We start from the raw sequence: 21,463 nt of genomic DNA on the forward strand, positions 1-21,463 counted from the left end.
AAAAGTTTTAAAAAGTTGTGAAGCAGGCGACCGCTTCTCTGAAAAAAGTCTTTTGTTGACATACAGAAAAAGCAAACACACATACATACATTTTCGTTTTTATATATATAGATAGACACTAGTGAGTGTTCCCGGTGTTGCCTGGGTGTTTGTCGAGGTGTGCGTGTAGGAAAAAAAAAAGTTTTGGTAGGTAGGTAACTCAAAGCCTTTAGGTGAAGGCGGAAAAGTGAAAAAAAACCAACTTGATAACTTATTGCAACGCTACACGGGCAGAGGAAGTGAAAATGGTTGAAATTAAACAATTAAAAAGTTAAGTGAGGGAGTTCAGACAAATGCGTAAATTTAAGAAGGTCAAACATCACGCCATAGGGGAATGAAATCCCGCACTCAACTGCAAGCCCGTTTCTGCATATTTGCCCAAGATGTTGGGGAAAACCAGCTCCCCATAAAAAGGGGAGTGTCCAAATGAATAGCAATTATCTGAATGAATAGCAATTTCCCAGCATTGATCAAAGCTTATTGCTTTTCTGGAAGTCCCTGGCACACGTTTTCTACAGATTCAGTTTCGCTTTTTTATACGGAAAAGCCAAACAAACATACAAAGAGTAAGAAACATCACGAAAAGTCGCTCAAATAAAAGATAGACACGAACTCCTTTCATAAATTGGAGATATTATAATCTAGGGAGTATATAAAAAGTTGTAAGAATTAGTGACCCTTCCCCCCTGGCGTGCCCCTCCCTCCCTGACAAAAAGCCTTTGCTGGACATTAAAAAACAGCGCACACACTAACACACATTTTCACTCTTATATTATACATTAAATAAATCCATTCTGAAAAATGCTTTAAATTTAACATAACTGAAAATACCATTTCAAACATAAACATGACAAGAGAGATAAATTACTAACTGAATGTACTTAAAATACCATTCATAAATAATATAAATTGGTTGGTTGTTTTTGTTTTACGGCATATCAACCTTTTTCAGGTTATTTAATGCCGAATATAGTTATTTTGAGGAACGATTTTTAATGGAGTATATTTTTTTAAAGTCAGATTCTATTTAATCCATAGTTTGGACCCTAACAGGTACTACCACTCTGGTTCAGAGTGGACCTGGGAGCAATGGCAATTAAAGGGTGGCTCCACACTCCCCAAGGCTCGCAAGGTGAGGCCTCACCATCGGATATAGTTTTAGGTCATATCCAGGACCAATATAAATTGGAAGAAGTATATAGATACTGATTTTCTAGCAAGGTAGATGGGCCCACTTTCTTTACAGAAGCTGTAGCAGTATCTATTGGAACAAGTACATAGATACTGCAACGGCTTCTGTAAAGAAAGTGGGCCCATCTACCCTGCTAGAAAACTTCTCAGACATGTTAGTATCCTATACAACTGAAAGATCACTATCCGCCCATGCAAGAAGTATTATGTTTCTGAATTTTTGAGATGAGGATTTGTAATTCATATTATTTGGATTCTTCTAACTACTGTTCTCATCTTGAGTGTCATTTTCACAATGTCTTCGTCAATATGAGCTCTAACCTCCTTCAAGTGTACATTTCCGAACTGAAAAAAAGTTTCTGCCAAACTCGGGAATCTGGATCCAACTTCAACCAGAACCCTTTATTTACTTCATGGAGGTACCATTCTCTCGTTCCCTCAGCCACAGCTGGATAGAGATCCTGAAGAATTCTTAATTGTATTTTTTGGTTGCCCACCCTGAGAATTGAACCATCAACCTCCAGGAGAAGGTCACATTTACAATTGATTTTTTCCAAGTACTCTAACCACTGTACCACAGATACACCTACCGAAGTGACACTCAAGATGAGAACAGTAGTTTGAAGAATTCAAATAATACACAAGAAGTATTGTTGTCAAATACTGGCTGGCATACCAATTAGACAAGATCCAGTAAAAATAGAAAAAAAAGATTCCTAATCTTATGTCCCCCATCTACCAAGCTCCAGCCCCACTCCCATCACCGATATGTTGCATCTTTTTTTTTTTTTTTTTTTTTTTTTACAAGGAAGTCACCACTTATCAAGGCCCGGAGGCCACTTGAGGATAAGGGTAATTGTGTGTACACTAGTCAACGTAGTAATCGCTCGTAATGGAGATCTGATAAAGTGTCTTACTTAAGGGGCGATTCATCAGGAATTTGTTTATGTTGGACTTGAAGACATCCAAGTTGTAGTCAGGTGGGAAACAGGTAAACGGAAGAGGGTTCCACAGGCATAAGCTTCTAAGAAAGAGAAGTTTAGGTCATGGAATCTACGTTTTGATTTAGGCAGAGATAAAGAGTGGGGAAAATTATTGACAGTGGTTTCAGCTAGACGGGTGTTTTTTGTGAAAGATTGGCGAGGGAGACCAGAGATTGGAGCTCAGACGAGCACTTCCCATGGACAGGCTCGCAACGTCTCTCCTGTGAGAGAGAGGTTGCAGGGAAGAGAAAAGAGCATCCCCCACTAGGCTGCAAAGTCTATTTTGTACTCTGTCAAGGCAGGATAGGCTGTTTTTAGCAGCTCCTGCCCAGATATAGCAGCAGTACTCCATCCTTCGATGTACTTGGCTTTTATATAGATAGAGAATTGCATCAGCAGGGAAATATCTACTGGAGCAGTAGAAGGATCCCGCCATTTTTCCAGCGACCTTGGCAACAGATTTGATGTACGTGTTCCATTTCAGATCAGGAGTAAAGGTCAATCCCAGAAGCTTGTCAAAACATGAAGCCTCCCCAAGACGAGAGCCATCCATTTCAATTGATGCCAGATGGGGATCAGAGCGTTGATGATGTAAAGATAGAAGCTTGGTTTTAGATGCATAAAAAGTAACCAGCCACCTCTTCCTCCATTTTACCACATGCTCAAGATCAGAGGAGAGAGAATCTGTATTTTACAACTATTTTAACGGAATGTGCTCTAACAAACTTGCTGCTCTGATGCTCCATTAACGTAAATTACACCTGACAAACTCGACAACTAGCTAAACCCCATCCATTTATGGTGGCGGTCTTGAAGATGTCGATAAGATTTCCATTCTAATAGCTTATTTCCTAAAGCTACTAACATTTGGAATTCAATTCCTGCTTTCAGCTTTCCTGATTGTACCACTATGCAGAAATTTAAATGTAATCTAAACAAATGAAGCATGCATAGTCCCTCGTGAATTCACACTGAATGAGGCATAAAAAATGACTAAGTTCAGCATTTGTGCCCCCTCTCCCATTTTACTCCAAAACCCTAGGAGACGGCAACGCCTGGTGAAAATAAATACACGGTGCAGTTTTAGGCCATTACATATGTAAATTTGAATTCTGCACCATGCAAAAAAAGAAATGACTAAGTCCATCATTTGCCCCCCCTCCCTCCAGTTAGCCCCAAAAGTCAACAAGGTCTTAACATATTTAAATTTGAGTTCAAATTTTGGACAAATATGGTTAAAATATTCCGAAAAATGGAGTGTTTTTATTAGTCCTAAAAGAGCCCCTGAGGCACACCCAAGAGTTATCACGAAGTATAGACAAGCAAAATTATATAAAAAATCACAAGTTACAACTTTTCAGAAAGTTTTATAAAAATTCAAGGCATCAATATTTTTTAATAAGCACAAAAGTTCAATTTTAACCCAAAAGGCACCCCTAGATGGGGCAACCGGAGTTTTCCCGGAAAATCCGTACTGTTACTTTTTTTACTCATATCATGTTTAATGTTTGTGCAAAATTTAAAAAAATTCCAAAACGTAGTTATTGAGAAATTTGTGGACGGACAAACGGACAAGGGTGAATTTACAGGTCCACCCTCCTTTTGTCGGGGGAGAGACAAATGAACCTCTTGCTGCTCAACCCGTCACTTAGTATGCGTCCTACGAATCTGGCTCCAAAACTCCAAAATACACAGTAGGCCCTTACTTGTCAGGGACAATGTGCTTTGTTTACAGTTAATAAAAGCATATATATATATATATATATATATATATATAGCAAAAATGGTGATATCGTTTTTCCAATCATAATCACCATTTCTGTTCAAGTCTGACGAAGTTGCTGAATCGTTGATACAATGCAGTAACAGAAACATGTGTCACTAAACAGATAAAACGGTAATAAAATAAATATATACATATATATGTGTGTGCATGTATTTGTGTGTGTAATAAAATGTGTGTGTGTGTAATAAAATACATGTGTGTGTGTGTGTGTGTGTAATAAAATACATGTGTGTGTGTGTAATAAAATACATGTGTGTGTGTGTGTGTAATAAAATACATGTGTGTGTGTGTGTGTGTGTAATAAAATACATGTGTGTGTGTGTGTGTGTGTAATAAAATACATGTGTGTGTGTGTGTAATAAAATACGTGTGTGTGTGTAATAAAATACATTGTGTGTGTGTGTGTAATAAAATGCATGTGTGTGTGTAATAAAATACATGTGTGTGTGTAGACGAGTAATCAAAGTTGGAAATAAAAAATGGAAAAAATCAGTTTCTAAAAAAGAAAAAAAATAAATAAATAAAAAATGCGCCAAATTTCCAATGCTAAAAACGATTCTTATCGCTTTGTTAAAAACCTTATTTTGTACAGCTCATATTAATGATGAAATGTCCATTGATTTTAAACTACCATCTATATCTAAATATGATCTATTGATCATACCCATAAGTGTACTTTTATATTACATAGGTTTTGCAGAATCCAACCCCCCTCCTCCTCCAAAAAAATCTATATATATTTATTTAGAAATTTTAAAATATTCAGAATCAGGATCAGTAATACAATCGGAATGAAGAAAAATATTAGAATTGTCCCATCACTAATATATATATATAATTATTTACTATAATAATTATTAAATACCTACAGACACTAGTGTTTCATCCTTTCAGGAATCATCAGTGAAGGGTCTCACGATTAACTCCGGTCGATAGATTTGAAGCTGGCAACGAAGCCATCTCTGACTCCGTTAGCATTCGGCCACCGTTAACTGTGAGAAATGCAGTTGAAATCTAAACATTTATTTTTAAATGTTTTTAACGTCTGTCATAGTGATCTAAACATTATATGACGATCTGTGCAAGCGAGCTAAATTGACCGACTTTATTTCAACTGAAAGTGCTCAACGATAAGAAACAAGTTTCATATATATACACACATATATATATATATATATATATATATATATATATATACACTTGTGCCCGATATTATTCATACCCCTCGGATCTTTGAGATTTCTATAAGAATATTGCTCAAATCAGAAGGTAGACAATATTAAAGGGATTTCAAACAATAAATCAAGCATAAGCATTTAATTTAAACTCAACAAATAAATAAATTATGCAAGTTTGAAACATTATACAAAGAAAAACAATAATGGCACTAGTTCAAAATTATTCATACCTCTCTTACTAATAGTCAATAGCATGCCCTTTATTCTTAATAACTGCCTATAACCGTTTTGGATATTTATCAATAAGATTTTTACAAGCATCAACACTGATTTTTGACCATACTTCAATGCAGTAGTTCTCCAAATCCCTCAAATTTCTAGGTTTCCGCATTTTAACCTCAGTTTTCAATATGTGGCAGAGGTTTTCGATAGGGTTCAGGTCGGGACTCTGGCTAGGCCATTCCAAAACATTAATTTGATTATCCTCAAACCATTTCTTGACTATTTTGGCAGTATGTTTTGGATCATTATCCTGTTGAAGGACCCAGTTTGGTCCTAAATGGAGCTTCTCCGCATCCTGTCTAATGTTTTTCTGGAGTATCTCCAAATATTGCTCTTTCTTCATGGTTCCATCTATCTTGACCAAACTACCTGGACCACTAGCCGAAAAGAAGCCCCAAAACATTAGGCTACCACCACCATGTTTCACCGTGGGTATGGTGTTCTTTGGGTTGTAAGCTTCTCCTTTCTTCCTCCAAACGTAAGAAGCATCCATATGGCCAAACAATTCAATTTTTGTATCGTCAGTCCACAAAATACTTGAGAAAACGGACTCTGGAGAATTCACATGGGTCCTAGCAAACTTTAGACGTGCTGCAAGGTGTTTTCCGGTGTGCAATGGAGTCCTTCTTGGTCTTCTTCCTTTCAGACCATTTTCATGCAGAGTCCTTTGCAACGTTTGCCTTGATATTTTTATGCCAGAAGACTCCAGATTTTCTAAAATGTCCTTAGTAGTGGTGGTTGGATTTGCATTAACACTTCTTACAATATTCCTGGTGGCTCTAGCAGACAGTTTCCTTTTCCTTCCTCTACCAATCAAGTTGTTTGTTGTGTGGTGGCTCTGGAATTTTTTGATGATGCTCTGTACTGTTGCTGTAGGGACCTCAAATTTCTTGGAAATTGACTTGTAACCTAAACCATCCTTATGTGAATTCACAATTTTAGTCCCAAGTTCATTACTAAGCTCTTTTTTCTTCCCCATTCTAATAATTTTTATTCTTTTATTGGTTTTCAGTTGATATCATTTTAATTTCTGAAAAATGCAAAAAACGAAATGAAATTAATCAAAGGTTGTATAAAAGCATTCAAAATAAGAATCAAACAGGAAACAAACAGTCAGAAACTCGATTAATACTGAAAAAATAAGGGGGTATGATTATTTTTGAACATTGCAGATTTTATAAATAGCTGTATATTTCTTTTATTACAAGTATCCCGAGATTTTAAAATGACGAAAATGATCAGAAGAGGTGTATTAAGAATGTGTATCAATATGGACGTAAAGAATAAATTCTTACAAACTTACACCTAATAAACTCAATTTTCAAGGGGGGGGGGTATGAATAATATCGGGCACAAGTGTATATATATATATATATATATACAAGATAAAGTTGCAACAAGGATACAAGATAAAGATAATTATTTTCTCTGAAGAAAAAAAAAACAATTTTTGAAACTCCATGGAATAAGTAAATATTTTACTTTATCTTGTATCCATTGTTCGAATAATAAATGCCAAAAATCATAATTTGTAACAATTTGAATTCCTTCCTATATATTGATGCTTTATGATGTGAGTTATTAGCAACAGTACACCTGAGTGACAGATTGGGACTCTTATATCTTGTTATGCCATCATCTCTACCGTTTCCAGCCAATTTGAGATAGCATACTAGATTTGGTTGCTATGGTAACCAATCAAAAAAAAAAAAAATGTCACTATGTCCCTTACAGATTCTGAGAATTTTTTGAACACAGTAGTTTTTATTATAACTTGTTTTACTGAACGAAAATTGAAAATTTTGTTTTTCAAAATATAGCTGAGAAGGTGACCTATGAACTGTCAAAAATTGTTTGAAATTTGGTCACAAAATGAGTGAGCAGTGAAGCTTTAAAGCAGTTCTAAATGAGTAAAACACAGAACCATACATTTAAACACTGTAGCATTTGAATTATTATATATATATATATATATATATATATAATCATGGGCCAGGAAATCAGGCAAATCATTCATCTAGGTGAATTATATATATATATATATATATATATATATATATATATATATATATATATATAGGCGTGCCTTAGAGGCTACGGAATGAAGTGGAGAGTTGTGTTTCGGTTTCGATTCTAACTGGTGGTACCCAATATATATATATATATATATATATATATATATATATATAATTTAAAGGAGATTAGAACAAATCCAAGCGAATTATTTTAGTTTATTTTGCTTTTGTAATTTTTATTATCTCAAGAGTCATATATTCTATGATATGAATTATGAATATATATTTTTTTTTATTATTGGAAACCTGTTATATAAAAAAAAACTGTTTAAAGTTCACATCGCGTAATTATTGAATTTAATGTCATTTAAAGCTTTTTAAAAATAATTATTTTTTATAATTCTGCTTTTTTTTTTGTTGTAATTAAAATAATTATATTACCGAGAAAAAAAAACAAGAAAAATTGTTTATTTTATTCTTTTTTAACATTTTAACATAATATTGATTTTATGTCCAATTTTATTTACAACTTTAAGGTAAGTGAAATAAATAACGGGATTTTATATATATATATATATATATATATATATATATATATATATATATATATATATATATAATTTAAAGGAGATTAGAACAATAGTCTAAAGAGCTGAGTGTATTTTAATGTAACAGTGAAATTACTAGTTTAATTAAAATACAGGAAATAGAAAGTGCTCGTTGTAATTTAGATATATAATAAGCTCGATAGTTAAATGTCCTAGAGCTAATTCAATATTAAGTAATGTGATTTATAATTTAAAATTTTAAAAAAAATTTTAAATTTAAAAATCAAATTTTAATTAAATTAAAAATCAGTTTCATAAGAAGGAACAACAACAAAATCAATTATCTGTACGATCGTTTCGGAAATCCGTGCTTTTTAATGTGGTATACATGAAGTTATGTAGAACAATTATATATAGTTTTTTGGTAAGCAAGGTCTCCTCATCAGCAAATTTAGGAGGGTTTTTATTGAATTTAAAAGACACCATAAATAAACTTATTTAAATTCAATAAAAACCCTCCTAAATTTGCTGATGAGGAGACCTTGCTTACCAAAAAACTATATATAATTGTTCTACATAACTTCATGTATACCACATTAAAAAGCACGGATTTCCGAAACGATCGTACAGATAATTGATTTTGTTGTTGTTCCTTCTTATGAAACTGACTTTTAATTTAATTAAAATTTGATTTTTAAATTTAAAAATTTTTTTTAAATTTTAAATTATAAATCACATTACTTATATATATATATATATATATATATATATTATGTTTTGATCTCACTGCTACATTAGTTCAATATCATAATCAATAAAAAATTTTCTCTATATTAATAAATACATAATGTACATAACTTAAAATATTATATTCAAGTACCTTACGACTGGGCAACCTGTTTAGTATATATAAAGAGAGAGATATGTGTACATAACAGGATCTATTGAGTATATTTTATATTTTCTCCATGTCAGAAAACATCTTCAAGCAATGGCCATTCATATACTTTTCCTCATTTTGAAATCTCGGAAAATGTTGGCATTTCTCAGTAAAGGATCTCAGGCAATAAGCGATAATGTCATCTGGATGGAGAATTGCTTTATGTTTGAAAAGAACGAAACGCAACTATACTTCACAGTTCTCGTAACAAATTGTAATACATTTTCTTATATTATAAAAGATAAAATATAACATATGTAGTAAAAACTGTATCCGATTGCAGTTCCAACAAAAATAAGTTAAAAGAATTCGAGTTTTGTTTCTTGAGTTTCTTTATTCATGAAATCCACGTAGGAAAGTCTACATAGCAAATCATTCTTCTCAAATTGAAAGCTATAAAGACAAAACAGGCTAAATTATTTTTTTACAGAAAAAAGAACTAACATTTCAATATATATATATGTATCTTATCTATAAAATGAAATGTGGTTAAACAACAAAAATTTACTAACTACACAAGGGCAGTCATATTTTGATTTCCAATCTCATCTGGTTATCAGTTTTATATTATTCATCCCGTTTCAGATATTGATATATTGCTTCTTAGATATTCATTTGTAAACCTCGTTTCATCACGTGTTTTTAACTTTTATGTTAAACATGAAAATCTGTGCGTTATTCTCATCTTCATAGTTATTGTTTCGCCACTTTTCGGTCAACTCCTCCTCTGGCCTTCTTCAGGATGTTAACTGCAAGTTTTCCTTTGGAGTCTGTGGTGCAATGGACAGCGGCATCGAATCTCTACCGTTCCAGTTGAGCACTGTCTGAAGATAGCAGTTTCAACCCTATCCAAATCAGTCCAGAGGATTAGTCGATCAAAATATAGCAAGACAACAACAACAACTATCCATCCATAGCCCTTGAGCCCCCCCCCCTGGAGGAGGCATAGGTCATCTACAACTTTTGTAGATGCTTTTTATAGTGAGGAGTTCTTTTTTCGGGGTGAGGGTGCTGGCCCCATGCCTAACCTTCCCAGAAGGTACATACACCACCTAGCCTTCCCAAATGGTCACCCATCTGGTACTGGCCAGGCTCAATGTTGCTTAACTTCGGTGATCTGGCGAGAACTGGTGTATCAACATGTTTGTGCCATACAACAACAACTATGGAAGGCAGTAATTACAAGTTACACGACTCAGCATTCGTGCCCCGTAACAGTTAACCACTTAAAGGCGAGACGACGCGTTGGCTAAAACGTGGATAACAACTATGAAGATGAGGATAACAGTCTGCAACAAAAAAGAATGAATGCATAAACTATGAAGCCTCATTTCAACAGATTCAAAAAATGAAAAAAAGAAATAAAAAATATGTGTACAATGACGCCTCTATTATCCGAGGTCAGCAAGTTTAAATCATGTTTTTGTTTTACATTTTTGAGATGAGAAGAGTCGAATAACTGCAAATGTTTAATTTTCAGTGTAGCATTTAAATGATTGACACGAAAGGTCAGAGAGGAAGAGCCAAAGGCATGTCTATTATCTAATAGTGTCAAACTTGAAGATATATTTTCTACAACAGATTGTTCAAATGTTGGTTTTATACCTATTCAAAAGCACTGTATTATATGAGGTCAGCGTGTTTAAATCATATCATTTTTTAGACAAGATCTATTAGAAATGTTCATTTTTTGGTTGGGTTGGTTGTTTTTGTTTTACGGCATATCAACCCTTTTCAGATTATTTAATGCCAAATCCAAAGATTTTGAAGAACAATTTTTAATAGAATATATTTGTTGTTTTCAAGTCGGATTCTATTTAACCCATAGTTGGGACCCTAACAAGTACTACCACACCGGGTCAGAGTGAACCTGGGAGCAATGGCAATTAAAGGGTGGCTCCACACTCCGTAAAGTCCCCAAGCTGGGGCCTCACCACTGGATATAGTTTAAGGTCATATCCAGGACCTCATTTGTTGGTGTTGTATGTAAATAGTCCACAGAAAAAGTGGAAGGAAAACACAAGCAATTCATATTAAACTTAACACAGTCAATTAAGATTTTTACAAAAAATATTTTGTAAAAGAAAAACTTAGTTTTGTTAACATTAATTTTTTTTTTCTGATTAGCAGAACAATGTGTTAACAATACATCAACATACGACTCATTACATTCTTTATTAAGAAGTTCGGTATTTAAGTTTGTTTTAATTATGGTAACATATGATGATGCAAAAAAAGAAAACACATTTCTTTAAATTTCAGTCAATCCAACGCAAGTTAGGGTTAGTTCCATTTTGCTTTAACTGCACAAATAATTATAAACTAAAGTTGAAACGATTTATTTTTATTATTTGAATTCTTTTGACTACTGTTCTCATCTTGAGCATCATTTTCACATTTTGGTTGATGTAACCTCCGATCTTCTTCAAGTGTACCTTGTCAAACTCCTGAATGTGAATTACTGAGGAGCTTTATCTAGTCATGGCTGATAGAATGAGAGCATGCTACCTCCATGAAGTAAATAAAGGTTTCTGTTCAAAATTCCGTCCATTTTCAGAGTTTGGCAGAAACATGGTGAAAATAACATTTAAGATGAGAACAGTAGACAGAAGAATCCAAATAATCAATCCTCATCTCAAAAATTTAGAATTGGAATTCATCTTTAATTTAATTTTAAGAAATACTTAAAAATTTTAATTTTTCAAACACTTCAAAATGTTCATTTCTTTCAGGTAAAACACAAAAAACAAAGACTTACATTATTTTTGCTTTCTGAAACGAGAATGAAAGTAAAAATTCTCCACAGCCTAACAGTTTTCAGACAGAAAGTTTAAGATGAAATTAACAAAACCTAAAGATTTTTCAATATAAAAATCTGACACATGGCATCTATCTGACAATTATTTTGGAATTCATTTCTCAATGCTTAACGTCAGAATTTGCAAATATTTTCATAAATACGGGATGGTCTAGAAAAATATTTAAACGCAGTTTTTTATAAACAGGGTGGCCCACTTAAAAATAGCCCAGACAATGTAGCAGAGAGGAGGAACATTCTTTTATTGTTTAAATTACCTGTAATGTTATAAAAGTACTGGAAGTGCTCTCCGTTGATATCTATGCATTTCTGGGGACGTTTAACAATGTTTGCATATACTGCCTGTAGATATTTTCTGGTGATTCTCCTAGTAGTGTTGGTAATGTTCCCCTTTAGTTGGTCTAGATTGTGAGGATTATTTGCATACACTTTTTGTTTAACAGTCCCTCAACGATAAAAATCACATGACGACAAGTCTGGGGAATATGGTGGCCATAACCCTTTGCTTATTGTTCATGTCATGAACTTGGGTCAATGATTTGTGAGACGTCTGGCATGTAGTGCTGTCTTGTTGGAAAAAGAATTACATTTTGTCTTGTGGTGTCAGTTGGTCGTTAAGAGAAAGATTAGAGAGGTCAGGCTACTTTAAAGTGTGCTGTTTAATCTGTAGAAAAAATTGATTAGAGAGATCGGGCTATTCTTAAGTGGGCCACCTTGTACAATCAGAGCTGCAAACACATTTTTCACTACTATAATTGCAGACACTTAAAGGGATGGTAAATCAATGGGGTTTCCATTATAGGATGTTAACTCACTCATACTGAATTTTCTTCAAAGCTATATTTAATGAATTTTCAAATATGTAAACACCATTTTCAATGAAATTCTAATTTGTTATGGATGAATTAATATATGATTTCACCTTTACTTGCCTTAGTTTGTTATTATTTACATGTAATTAGATCATAGTTTGGTCGTTTTGTTTTACATCATATCAACCCTTTTCAGGTTATTTAATGCTAAATCCAGTAATTTTCGAAAACAATTTTTATGCATCAAGTTCTTTATATCATCAAATATTTATTCATAAGGTTTGGTTTGGTTGTTTTGTAGAAAAAAAAATTGTTTTTGGTTTTGACTTTGCAGAAAAGGATTGACTTTTGCAAAAGGAAAGAAAAAAAATAACATCTATATTTTGCGGTCAGGAAGAATTTAATTAAACACACTAATGATATTAGTGGATTTAATTATTCAAAAATGAATAGAAACTTAAAGTAAATCAAATTGTTCTTCGAATTAGGAATTCAATACAATGTTGATTTAGGAAGTGTCTTGGCAAGCTAATCATAGAAAAACCAAAATAGAAGTAAAACTCAGACCAAGAGGTTCGTTTGGAATTTCAATAAAATTGCAATTTATTGAAAATGAAAATCCATTTGGTTTGGTTGTTTTGTAGAAGAAAAATTGTTGTTTTTGGTTTTGACTTTGCAGAAAATGGTTGACTTTTGCAAAAAGAAAGTAAAAATATAACTTCTATATTTTGTGGATTTTAGGTCAGGAAACTCACTAATCATATTAGTGGATTTAATTATACAAAATGAAGTAGAAACTCAAGTAAATCAAATAAATTGTCCTTCAAATTAGGATTTTTTTTTTTTTTTTTTTTTACACAGTGATCAACACTTATCAAGGCCCGGATGTTGATTTAGGAAGTGTCTTGACAAGCTAATCATAGAAAAACCAAAATAGAAGTAAAACTCAGACCAAGAGGTTCGTTTGGAATTCCAATAAAATTGCAATTTATTGAAAATGAAAATCCAATGACTTTAGAGAAATAAAAATGTCAGAGGTCAGAATATTTAATAGATAGGTGCAATTCTGTCAGAATTTAATCATTTTGCTATTGGATTTACTTTTATGCTTTTCAAAATTGATTAATAAATGAACTGGGACTGGCTTGGTACTTGTAAACAATTAAAACAAAAATAAATAGGAAATATTTTTTAGTTATTTTATAAAGCTATAGAGAAATGAATCACAAATTTGAGAAGAGATTTGACTCTAATGTTTATTCATGTCTGGTATATAAGCTGGAGATAATTAGAGATTCCATCAACAGAAACTGGGCTGAAAAATAGTTACTTTGCTGTGTCTATGCACATTTTCAGGATTGATTTCGTAGAAAATGAAGATTCAATACATGCATGTGGCTACTTCAACTTGACTTCTCGGAAAATGGAGAGTAATATATTATACAGGAAAATTGTTGCTCTTTTTGTAATGCACTTCTTAGAAATCAATGAATACTTTCCTTGAACACACACTTGATCGCTATAAAAGATATATAGTCATTCCTGGAAAATTGTTGCTTGTTTTGCATTTTAAGTCAGTGTTTTTCTTAAACATCAAAGAACTCCTTCCTTGATCTCTATATGAAATATATATTTTTTCAACTTTCTTGTCATTTTGTTAAAACTAAGGATGGTGAATCCTACCAGATGCCAGATATTCATTTACTGTGTACATATATGTAGCTTGATTTCTCAATTTCTTTGAAAATGATGTAACTTGACTTCTTGGAAAACGGAGATTGGCATAATGTACAGGAAAACTGTTCTTCGGTATTCTATTTCTTAAAAATCAAAGGGCCCTGTCCTTGAGTAAACATTTTATATCTATCTGATATTTAAGTGTGTACAAAAGAAATGTTGTGCTTGTTTTTGCACAAAAATTCAATGTAATTCTTAGAAATCCAAGAACTCCTTCATTAGGCTAAGACTTGATCTCTATAATCTTCTTTTTTTTCTGTCAAATTTTTTTTAACATTTTGTTCGAGCTGGGCATGAGACACTCACTTGCTGAGTATATAAGCTTAGGACAATTAGAGATTCCATCAACAGAAACTGGACTGAAAATAGTTACTGCGCATTTTCAAGACTGATTTCTCAGAGAATAGAGATTGGCATGTTGTACAGAAAATATTTTGCTCTTTTGCAGTCTACTACTTAGAAATCAATGGACCTCTTGCTTGAGATATATAGGTATTGTATTTTTTATCAATTTCCTTACCATTTTGTTTAAGCTGCAATTGGGGAATCCTCCCAGGTGGCATACATTCACTTATTGTGTACATGCATGTGGTTGCTTAAGCTTGATTTCTTGGAAAACGAAGATTGGCATATCGTGCAGGAAAACGTTTGCGCTCTCGTATGTATACGCGTGTGCACTCTTAAAGTCGATTTCAATGAAAACGAAGATCCGCAAATTTCACAGGAAAAGGGTTTCTCCCCCGTGTGTGTTCGCATGTGTCCAATTAAACTTGATTTCTGGGAAAACGATGCTCGGCAAATTTCACAGCAATACGGCTTCTCCCCAGTGTGCGTACGGATATGTCCTGTCAGTGTTGATTGCTGGGAAAATGAAGAGCCGCAAATTTCACAGGAAAAAGGCTTCTCCCCAGTGTGTTTGCGGACATGGACTTTTAACGTTGATTTCAGAGAAAACGAAGACTTGCATATATCACACGAAAACGGTTTGCCATCGTTGTGTACACGCCTGTGTTTTGATAGATATTTTTTCTCAGAAAATATGGTGCCACATATTTCGCAAGGAAAGCTTTTCTTTACAGCGTGTATGCGCTTATGGATTGTTAACGCTGCTTTCACAGAAAATGAAGATAAGCAGATTTTACAAGTAAACGACTTCTCTCTTGTGTGAACACGCATGTGTCCCTTTAAGGTTGATTTTAACGAAAACGAAGATTCACAAATGTTGCAGGAAAATGGCTTCTCGCCAGTGTGTATACGTCGATGACCAATTAAACTTGATTTCTGAGCAAACGAAGACTGGCATATTTCACAGGAAAATGGTTTCTCACCAGTATGCGTACGTATATGACCTTTTAATGTGGATTGCTGAGAAAAAGAAGAACCACATATTTCACAAGAAAATGGCTTTTCACCAGTGTGTATACGAATGTGTTTGGTTAAGGACGATTTAAGAGAAAAAGAAGAATTGCATACTTCACAACAAAATGGTTTCAATCCAGTCTGTATACGCATGTATTTTGTGAGAGCTGATTTTTCCTGCTTGTGTATCTTCATGTGGCTATTTAAACTCAACTTTTTCGAAAATGTAGAATTGCAGATTTCACACACAAATGATTTCTTTTGTTGAGCGTGTATACGCTTGTGGTTCGTTAATGCCGCTTTCACTGAGAACGAAGAATTGCAGATTTTACAGCTAAATGTTTTATCTCTTGTATGTATTTGCATGTGTCCTTTAAGGGTTGACTTTAGAGAGAATGAAGATCCGCAAATTTCACAAGAAAATGGTTTCTCCCCAGTGTGTATACGTCGGTGACCAATTAAGCTTGATTTCTGGGCAAATGAAGATCCACACGTCTCACAACAAAAAGGTTTCTCTCCAGTATGAGTTCGCATATGACCTTTTAGAATTGAACGTTGAGAAAATGAAGACCCGCAAACTTCACATGTAAATGGTTTTTCACCAGTGTGTACACGAATATGTACTTTTAAGCTTGATTTTAATGAAAATGAAGAATTACATACTTCACAACAAAATGGTTTCGGGCCAGCTTGTATACGCATGTATTTGATGTAAGCTGCTTTTTCTCGTTTGTGTACCTTCATGTGACTATTTAAACTTAACCTTTTGGAAAATTCAGACTTGCAGATTTTACATGGAAATGATTTCTTTTCAATGTGAATACGTTTGTGAATTGTTAAGGCTGCTTTTACAGAGAATGAAGATTTGCAGATCTTACAAGTAAATGATTTATTTCTGGTGTGTATTTGCATGTGTCCTTTTAATGTGGATTTTAAAGAAAATGAAGCTCCGCATATCTCACAGGAAAATGGTTTCTCCCCAGTGTGTATACGTCGGTGACCAATTAAGCTTGATTTCTGGGCAAATGAAGATCCACACGTCTCACAACAAAAAGGTTTCTCTCCAGTATGAGTTCGCATATGACCTTTTAAAATTGAACGTTGAGAAAATGAAGACCCGCAAACTTCACATGTAAATGGTTTTTCACCAGTGTGTACACGAATATGTACTTTCAAGCTTGATTTTAAAGAAAATGAAGAATTACATACTTCACAACAAAATGGCTTTGGGCCAGCTTGTATACGCATGTATTTGATGTAAGCTGCTTTTTCTCGTTTATGTACCTTCATGTGACTATTTAAACTTAACCTTTTGGAAAATTCGGACTTGCAGATTTTACATGGAAATGATTTCTTTTCAATGTGAATACGTTTGTGGTTCGTTAAAGCTGCTTTTACAGAGAATGAAGATTTGCAAATTTTACAAGTAAACGATTTATTTCTGGTGTGTATTTGCATGTGTCCTTTTAATGTGGATTTTAAAGAAAATGAAGCTCCGCATATGTCACAGGAAAATGGTTTCTCCCCAGTGTGTATACGTCGGTGACCAATTAAGCTTGATTTCTGGGCAAATGAAGATCCACACGTCTCACAACAAAAAGGTTTCTCTCCAGTATGAGTTCGCATATGACCTTTTAAAATTGAACGTTGAGAAAACGAAGATCCGCAAACTTCACATGTAAACGGTTTTTCACCAGTGTGTACACGAATATGCACTTTCAAGCTTGATTTTAAAGAAAATGAAGATTTGCACACTTCACAACAATATGGTTTCAATCCAGTGTGAGTACGCTTATGTTTTGTTAAAGCCGGTTTCTCAAAAAAAGAAGACCCGCATATTTCACAGGAAAATGGCTTCTCGCCAGTGTGTCTACGTATATGTACTTTTAACGTCGATCGCTGAGAAAATGTAGACCCACATGTCTCACACGTAAATGCCTTTTTTCCAGTGTTTGTATGCTTGCGGTTTTTGACACCTGATTTTGTTGACGAGTCAGATGGGTTTGTTTCACTAGCGTGTTTACGCATGTGTTGTCTTAAAGTTGTTTGATGAGAAAATGATGATTCACATATTTCACAGGGAAAACTCTTCTTGATGCTGTGTGTACGTTTGTGCTTAATCAAATCTGATCTCACGGAGAACGAAGATTGGCAGATTTTACAGGTAAATACTTTCTCTCTGGTATGTATAAGTATGTGTGATTTTAGTGTCGAGTGATGAGAGAATGAGGAGCCACAAGTTTCGCAAGAAAAGGGTTTCTCGCCAGTGTGTGTGCGTATATGACCTTTTAAACTCGATTGCTGGGAAAATGAAACCCCGCAAATTTCACAGGAAAATGGTCTCTCTCCAGTATGGATACGGATGTGTCCTTTTAGCGTTGATTTTAGGGAAAACGAAGCATCACATATCTCGCAGGAAAAGGGTTTCTCGCCAGTGTGCACACGTTTGTGTCGGGTTAAATCTCTTTTCTCAGAAAAGGAAGAATTGCACAGGTCACAGTTAAATTTTTTCTCATCACTGTGTCTATACATGTGATACTTCAGCTGCGATTCATACACAAAAGACGATGCACAAAGTGTACAGGAATACCTTTTCTGTTCTACGGGCAGAGGCATTATTTCTGTAAATAAAGAAAATATCAAATGCAAGAAATATTATTCAGATTCAAATAACTCGGTTCATGTTAAAAACAACTAAAATAATTTGTGAACATTTGTTTAACACGTTGCATTCTACCAAAATGACCCTTAAGCAATGCAAGCTTTTGCAACAGCACATACTCAGTATACCAAATGCAATGTGATACACAATGAGTTCTACATCAGTAGCAAAGTTAAGACGCTGCACATATGCACAAAAGAACATAACAACTAGCATGTTGGCATTCCAAAAACACCTATCATAACTTCACAACTCACACTAAATACATACAAGTCAAAAGGAACTTAGATAATTTCAGAATTAAGAAATCACTACTAAGGAATTCAACCCCAAAGTACACATCAGAGCGGAGTTCAATTGCAATATTTTTTATATAACCACACACAACAATCAACATGCTTGACTGAATTATGAATAACAAACAATATTTGTCAAATACTACTAATGTATTAAATATTTGCAACAAGAATTATCATTTTTAGTGGATTAAATATAGCAATTACTCTCTTGGCCTTTTGGTCAAGATCAAAGTGTAGTATCTGTTCTTCAGATGCTGCACTTCTATTTTTTGTTCTCTTTCGGTGGAGGATAAATCCTTCACGACTGAGACAATTTTTATTTTTGTACCTTTTCTCCACGTTAAAAAACGACCCTGGTGTCTAACTCTGTCCCGTGGGGAGGCATAGTAAATAGGTACTAAAAAATTAAAGTAGTTAACCTCAAAAATTTCATTTCTTATGTATAGTTGTACCTATTTACAATGCCTCCCCACGAGACAGAGCTAGACACCAGGGTCGTTTTTTAACGTGGAGAAAAGGTACAAAAATAAGAATTGTCTCAGTCGTGAAGGATTTCTCCTCCACCGAAAGAGAACAAGAAATGGAAGGGCAGCATATGAATATATTATGAAAATAAATGTTCTACATCATATTTCAAAGCATAGTTCGACATTAATCAAAGAATTATTAATTATATTTAGTCATCTTTGAAAAGAGAATTAGAAAAGGTCATGTCAACCAAAGTATGTCTTTACAAATGATTTGTGGACGTCACCGAGAAAAAAAAAAATAATCTTGCTCTAATAATAATTAAGGAAGATGATAAAAATGAAACACAACAGTTAAAAATACAAATATTGCGGATTTTTTTATATTAATATTTGATGAAATTATGACAATTAGAATTAAAGATCTGCAAATTTTAGGGGTAAAAAAATATTACCATATTTTATTTTTTAAAAATGATTAAGATATGACTGGGATAAATTAACGGTACACTCAGATCACACTAAAATAAATAGAAAAACCTTTAAAAAAAGAAAGACGGATTATTGCAACAAGATTTTTCATTGAGAGAAATAAAGGTGATTATAAACAAAGTGCGGTCATTATACCTAACAATACCATAAGAGAATGGAGAAAAGGTTGTGAGGGACGTTTGCATTGAGCATTTTAATAGCAAATATTGCAAAATTTGAGCATTTTAATAGCAAATATTGCAAAATTTGAGCATTTTAATAGCAAATATTGCAAAATTTGAGATGCAGAGAATATGGTCTAAACAAATGATTGGTTTGGTTGTTTTACGGCATATCAACCCTTTTCAGGTTATTTAATGCCGAATCTGGTGATTTTGAAGAACGATTTTTTAATATAGCATATTTGTTTTTTTAGGTCGTATTCTATTTAACCCATAGTTGGGACCCTAACAGGTACTACCACTCCGGGTCAGAGTGGACCTGGGAGCAATGGCAATTAAAGGCTCTAAACAAATGAAAAACTATTCAAGTAAATACATCAGCTGTGTATTTAAGCAGCTGTACGTTTTTGTTGTTCAGGATGCCTCATACAAGGAGGGGTTCATAATATCAGTATCTGACTCTTCTTGACTGGTTGGGAACAAGTCTTCAAAATTGAATAACATGTTATAATTAAATACACCAGCAACAGAAAGCTACAAAAAGGACATGTCAATAGAAAAACAATTGTATGCTTCAAATGTAAAAATTCACAAAACCAATATAGACAAGCAAACGATATGCAAGATTTAAAAAGAAACTATCCACATGCTTCCATAAGAATAAATATAAACAATAATTGTTACAGAACCGCTGATGCTGATACATAAAGATGTGCAAATAACCAAGCCGGCAGTGCAAAATGACGTCACAGCAGAGACACATGTAACGATGCAGTGGTGTTCAGAGAAGCATGTATTCAAGACACGTGGGTGATGTCACAGTAGAGAGGAGCAGTCATATGTGATCAAAAAAAAAAGGGAAATCAACTGTTTAAATATTTAGAAAAAATATGCTGTTGGAAATAATAGATATAAAGGCTTTTGTTTAAAAAAGAAAAAGAGTAGAGTTTTTCATTTCTTCTGTTCCCTTGCGAGAGACTCTACAATGTGTTGGGTTCATTAAAATGTAACAACACTGTTAAAAAACGGCTTACAATGTTACATGTCATTAAAATGTAACACTGTTAAAAAATGGTGTACAATGTTACATGTCATTAAAATGTAACAACACTGTTAAAAAATGGTGTACAATGTTACATATCATTAAAATGTAACAACACTGTTAAAAAACGGTGTACAATGTTACATATCATTAAAATGTAAACACACTGTTAAAAACGGTGTACAATGTTACATGTCCTTAAAATGTAACATTGTTAAAAAACGGTGTACAATGTTACATGTCATTAAAATGTAACAACACTGTTAAAAAACGGTGTACAATGTTACATGTCATTAAAATGTAACAACACTGTTAAAAATGGTGTACAATGTTGCATGTCATTAAAATGTAACAACATTGTTAAAAAAACGGTGTACAATGTTACATGTCATTAAAATGTAACAACGGTGTTACATAATTACAAAAACAAAACAAAAGTAAATATATCAGTAAACAAAAAGCAATTTAAATAAATCGGTGGTTTAATTTTGTGTAGTTTTTCATTTGATTAAAGTAAATATGTCTTTATGATGTTAAGAAATTGTTAATCTCTTTAGCTACTACATACACCAATGGGGCTTAAAAAACGTTTGTTTGGGTGTCCATTGTACATCCCTCCTTCAGCATTCACAGTATGTTTCAAGTAACCCCG

The 21,463-nt window shown here is 33.5% G+C and overlaps 1 protein-coding gene and 1 pseudogene across 2 annotated transcripts in view; one reads left to right on the plus strand and one right to left on the minus strand.

Annotated features, from left to right (window-relative positions):
• Positions 1-9,276: 9,276 nt before the first annotated feature.
• LOC145269445 (uncharacterized) overlaps positions 9,277-21,463 on the minus strand; it is a 30,186-nt gene continuing 17,999 nt past the window's right edge. For both annotated transcript variants that reach the window (XM_080125120.1, XM_080125119.1), the window contains exon 2: positions 9,277-18,309. In XM_080125120.1, coding sequence (XP_079981246.1) covers positions 14,897-18,304 — 3,408 coding nt within the window. In that variant the 5' untranslated portion in view covers positions 18,305-18,309 and the 3' untranslated portion in view covers positions 9,277-14,896. The remainder of the gene's footprint in view (positions 18,310-21,463) is intronic.
• On the plus strand, positions 18,849-19,057 carry LOC145269916 (U2 spliceosomal RNA; annotated as a pseudogene).

The sequence above is a fragment of the Euprymna scolopes genome, chromosome 45 (assembly GCF_053919585.1).
Source record: "Euprymna scolopes isolate OS-2025 chromosome 45, ASM5391958v1, whole genome shotgun sequence".
NCBI lineage: Eukaryota > Metazoa > Mollusca > Cephalopoda > Sepiida > Sepiolidae > Euprymna > Euprymna scolopes.